This window comes from Parus major, chromosome 1 (genome assembly GCF_001522545.3).
Source record: "Parus major isolate Abel chromosome 1, Parus_major1.1, whole genome shotgun sequence".
NCBI lineage: Eukaryota > Metazoa > Chordata > Aves > Passeriformes > Paridae > Parus > Parus major.
In genome coordinates this window covers 1,100,606-1,106,061 of record NC_031768.1, presented here as the reverse complement: position 1 = coordinate 1,106,061, position 5,456 = coordinate 1,100,606, and the positions used below count along the sequence as shown (strand labels likewise).

At 43.2% G+C, this 5,456-nt stretch overlaps 1 protein-coding gene across 2 annotated transcripts in view; it reads left to right on the top strand.

Annotated features, from left to right (window-relative positions):
* Positions 1-5,456, top strand: part of LOC107200385 (trifunctional purine biosynthetic protein adenosine-3-like) — a 25,121-nt gene that overhangs the window by 4,970 nt on the left and 14,695 nt on the right. For both annotated transcript variants that reach the window (XM_015618816.2, XM_033517602.1), the window contains 6 exons: positions 998-1,109; positions 1,560-1,619; positions 2,423-2,548; positions 3,057-3,144; positions 3,935-4,020; positions 4,460-4,628. In XM_015618816.2, the coding sequence (XP_015474302.2) occupies positions 998-1,109; positions 1,560-1,619; positions 2,423-2,548; positions 3,057-3,144; positions 3,935-4,020; positions 4,460-4,628 (641 nt within the window). The remainder of the gene's footprint in view (positions 1-997; positions 1,110-1,559; positions 1,620-2,422; positions 2,549-3,056; positions 3,145-3,934; positions 4,021-4,459; positions 4,629-5,456) is intronic.

Genomic DNA, 5,456 nt, shown 5'->3' with positions numbered 1-5,456 from the left:
GGGGCTGCCCCTGGATCCCTGGCAGTGCCCAAGGCCAGGCTGGACATTGGGAGCTCCTGGGACAGTGGGAGCTGTCCCTGCCATGGCAGGGCTGGGAATGGGTGGGCTCTGAGATCCTTCCCAACCCAACCTTTTTATGATTCCACAATTCTGGGAACTGCATCAGCTTGATTTTTCTCTTCTCAGGTCCCAGCTTTTCTTCTTTTCCATCTGCTCCTTCAGTACATTCAATAAGCCATTTATAAGACAAAAAATTGTAATGGAGAAAAGTATTTCAACAGATTTTTCTGTTAGTTAAGGGCTAAGAATCATTTCTTGCCAGACAGATACCAGCAAAATGCTCTCTGAGGATGATTTGAAATGTTCTGGTCAAATATCCGTAACTAAAGAAGAATAGACTCATTTCTTTGCCTGTGGGTTTTGTTCCCAGACTCCTTGTCCTTGGTGGCAAGTGCTCCATGTGGGATAAACTCATGGAACCTGTGGGTTTGTTTTTTTTTTTAACAAAACCAACATTTTCACTGGTTTTGCTCTGTAAGAACTCCCAGTTGATGTTGGTGCCACACTGAGACAAGGCCAACACCTTCTCTGTCAGCAAGGGCAAGGCTCCAAAGGGAAAACTGTCCCAGGTGTGCAGGGTGAGATGGGGAGAGGGGCAGCCTGGTGGGAGCCTGGTGGTACAAACTGAGGGGCTGAGGTTTAACCTGATAGAAATCTCAGTGTGGAAAGGTGTTCTTTTGGGAAACAGGAAATTTGTGTGCAAAACCAGCCCTCCAAAACCCTTTTATTTGGCTGTTCACAAGCCAGAGAGTGACTGAGTAAGGTTAAAACACATCAATTAACAGGGCGATGCTATTTTTTTCTTTTTAACTTCTGGATTTAGTTTGTGTTTCAGAGTAAGTGGAGAAATTCTGGAGCTACAGTGGGACTGTGGTGATTTCCCTGGAGTTCCTGGATGCAGCAGGGATGTCTGACCCCTGCTCTGCTCCCCTTACAGCACAGACTTCCCTGCACGGGTGGTGCGGGCACGAGGTCCAGCAGCCAGGACAGAAGTGACCATTGCAGCCAGCAAGGAGGAGGCCTGCAGAGCTGTCCAGGAGATTATGCAGGTGGATAAATCCTTAATTCACCCCTGCCAGTCCAAATCTTGGTGCTCTGTACTCTGGGAATTTGTAATTCCAGATACAGGAGGCAAGTATTTTTGGGAGAAACTTGTTTGATCGATTCCAGTTTTCCTGGGTCTCCTCAGATTCCTCCTGTGTGCCCCAGGCAGGGCTGGGAGATTTTGTGACTGAACTTCTGCTCCAGCCTCCAGTCCCACTTCTCTGCCTCTCCAAATTGTAATTTTTTCCTTGTTTCTCAGGCTTGATAAGGAGTATCCAGTGTTGCCTCCTTATATCCAAATGGAATTCCATTGGCTTTCTCCACTGGCATTCAAGCAAGCTGGCACTTCTTGTGTACATTGTGGTTTTTTTTGTTAAAAGAACATGAAGAGAGGGTTTAGGAAGTGGATTCATGTCTGCTCACTGGGGATTCCTCATGTTTTTTATCTTTTACAGGACAGAATGTTTGGAGAAATGGTTGTTATTGAAGAACTGCTTCAAGGGGAAGAACTTTCTGTAGGTGATTGATGTTGTGCTTTTACTCTTTGGCATTATTGCTGTGCTTCTGCATAAACACGCAAGTGCATCATTTCAAATTTCAATTTTTTTTTGTTTTTTATTTGCACTTTGAGAAAGGTATATATTGCATATATATAACATGCAATCTAAGCCCTGTGTCATGCTAACCAATGCATGTTGTCAGTAGATTTTTCTTTGACATTAACAATGACATTGCATTTATAGTGGTTATTTTAGGGGGGAATGACCCAAAACATGTTTTTATGTACTTTGCCTTGGTAATTTTTGATATATCCCTAACTCTATGCTAATATAAAGTGCCTCTTTTAGGCTGTCCACATGGCAGAGGCCAGGCATGTGTCCATGTGACTCAAAATCTGATTTATCAAAAGGGAATTGTAATGAGAGCCACCATTTCTCTTGGTAATTTAAACATGAGTAAGAAACAACAAACCCTTCAGGTCAATGGGCTTGTAGCAGAATAAATGGATCCTATGGGATTTGGAGAAATTCTTTACTCAGAGGGTGGGCAGGGGCTGGGATGGAATTGCCAGAGCAGCTGGGGCTGTCCCTGGATCCCTGGCAGTGCCCAAGGCCAGGCTGGACATTGGGAGCAGCAGGGACAGTGGGAGGGGTGGCACTGGGTGGCACTGGGTGGCACTGGGTGGGATTTAATACCCCTTGCAGTCAGGACTTCTGCAATTTCTCCATTTCCCAGCAGAACCTGTGTCCAGCAGTGCTGTCCCTTGGCTGTGGCTGTCGTGGCCGCTGTCAGCGCTGTGCCCGTGTCTGTCCCGCAGTGCTCCTGTTTCACCGACGGTGTCACCGTGGCCTCCGTGCCCCCGGCTCAGCCCCACAAGCGGCTGCAGGAGGGGGAGCAGGGTCCCAGCACGGCGGGGATGGGAGCCTATTGCCCCGTGCCTCAGGTACAGCTCCTGCCGCAGCCCCAGCCCCAGCCCAGCACGTCCCACTGCCTTCTGGAGGGCATCCAACCCCAACAGCCCTTCCTTGGGGTTTAATTCTCTGCAGGAGCCTCTCTTTGACCTCTTCTGTTGTTCCTAAACTTTGTGTTTAAACTTTGTGTTTCCCATGTCAGAAATCCCTGCACAGTTCTGGGTGTCCAGGACCTCTGTGCCCTGCACATAACCTGGGGGGGCCCTGCTGGTTCCTAAAGCACTGCTCCAACCCATAATCAGTGTGGGTTTCTGCAAGCACAGAAACTCTGACTGTGCTCAGCCCAGGCTGCCAGTCCCAAACCTCCTTCAGAACCACCTCGGGAGGCAAAGGAGTGAAATTTCCACCCTTCAGACAGCAGCAGCCCAAGGGATGGAGCAGGGGCTGGGGTGGGACAGCAGCAAACAGCTCAGGAATCTCCTCATCCCCATCCTTCCAGCAGATGCCATCACTGCCTCAGTGCCTTTGTTTGGTTGTCAGGTTCCAGAAGCTCTTCTGGATCAAATCAGGGGTGCAGTCCTCCAGCACATCGTGGACAGCTTGAGACAAGAAGGAGCAGCCTACGTAGGTGAGTGAGCACCTGAAAACCAAGGTAAGCCCCTGTCCAGGTCACTTCCATTGTCAGAGGCTGCTCCTAAATTTGTTTAAAAAAACAATTTTTTTTGTTTAAAAATTATGGTGTTTGTTTAAAAAATCCCCAGCAGCAGCTCATTTTTCATGCAGTGTTGCACCTCATTCACTCAGTTCACAGCTTTTTGTTTGGGAGAGAACTTTGGCCTTTTCTCCTTAAAACACCGTGATTTTACGAAATATTTTTAAATAAAACAGATTGATTTGCAGTTCAGGGCAGAGCATATATTTCAGTCCTGTTCTGCTGCTCCCTCTTAGACACAACAATGTCCATTTTCTCCAGATCCTTATCCAGAGGCTGTTTTGGAAAAGGCAGGTGGTGCCCAGAGGTGTCAGTGCCAAGGGCTGCTGTTGGCACTAAGAGATCTCAGACCTCTAAAGAGTTGGGCTCCCACCCACATCTTCATTTTCTGCTTTTTTGGGGCCTTTTTTACAATGCTGAGTAAGAGTGGAGTGGGAGTTGAGTAAGAATGGAGCTGGAGAACCTTTGCTTTGTGGGGTTTCAAATGTGGAGCCCTGTTCCTCAGGTGGCTGCTTGTCACTTTTATGGATGTTTGGGAATTATTAGGATTTGCATCCAAGTGCTTGCAGAACTCTCACTCCTAACACTTTCTGATTTGCAGAAATGAGTCCCACACCCCAAAATACTCTGTTTCATTTAAAGGAGCTCTTGAAATAAAGAAAGAAAAGTTTAAGTTCATTTGCTTGGCTGTGCTCTTTGTGTCCAGGTGTGCTGCAAACAGGTTTGATGCTGACCAAAGAGGGGGTGAAGATTTTAAACTTTAAATGCCAGTTTGGGGACCCCCAGTGTCAGGTGAGTGAAACACACTGGAAAATTAAAGATTCTCCATTCTTTCCCCTCTTACTGTTGTAGTTTATTTCTAGGGGAAGATCTGGATGTGAACATCTTAGACAATGTCTGAGGTAACTGAAAATTTGGGCTGGTCAGCTCCTGTGAATTATTAGGTAAAGGATTTAAATTAAAACACAGTTCCTCAGATTTTGTTTTTCAGGATAGAAGCAGAGCAGGAGGGACCTAAATTCATATTCCTTCTACATAAGCTCACACCTTGTGTTTCTAAATTTATGACTGGTACAAAAGATGCTGCAAATTACATGATCCCTCTGAGTTTCCAAATCTATTGGCTTGGCACACACAGATTTTATTCCATCAGCTGAATTTTCCCTAAGGTGAATTTCAGCAAGGCAGCAAAATAAAAAATAACTTCCATCACTCTGAAAACTTTCTACAGGTAATTCTTCCTCTGCTTAAAAACGATTTTTATGAAGTGATTCAAGCAACAATTGATGGCAAACTCTGCAGCTGCATGCCAGCCTGGTGGGAGGACAGAGCTGCTGTGTGTGTGGTCATGGCCAGCCCAGGATACCCAGGAGACTCTGACAAAGGCATGGAGGTCACAGGTAACTCTGGGAGCTTGCTCATTATTTAATTACTTCCTCACAGGGCTCTGGACAAAGTGAGAATTGGGATATTCTGCATTCATTCAGGTATTCAATATGAACTTTTGTATTAGAGATAGGTATTCAATATTCATATAGATATTATATATATATATTAGATATAGATGTTCAGTATTTGTTTGGATATTAAATATAGATATTCAATATCCATATAGATATTAGTTACAGATGTTCTATATTTGTATAGGTATCCAATATCTATATATATGTTAGATAAAGATATTCAATATTCATATGAATATTTGATATCAATATTCAATCTTCATATAGATATTAGAAATATATCTTCAATATCCATATAGATGTTCAATACAGATATTCAACATTCAAACAGGCATTCAATATTCACTTAGCTATCAATACCATTTGAATATTTGATATAGATATTTAATATTCATACAGGCATTCAATATTCATTTAGATTCAATACCATTTGGATATTGGTTATAGGTATTCAATATTCATATTCATTTAGCTGTCAGTACCATTTGAATATTTTATATCTATATTCAATTTTCATATAGATATTAGAAATATATCTTCAATATGCATATAGATGTTCAATATAGATATTCAACATTCAAACAGGCATTCAACATTCACTTAGCTATCAATACCATTTGGATATTGGATATAGATATTTAATATTCATTCAGGCATTCAATATTCATTTAGCTGTCAATATCAATATTCATTTAGCTGTAATGTCTATATCCATTTGGACATTGGATATAGACATTAAGAATTCATACAGGCATTCAATATTCA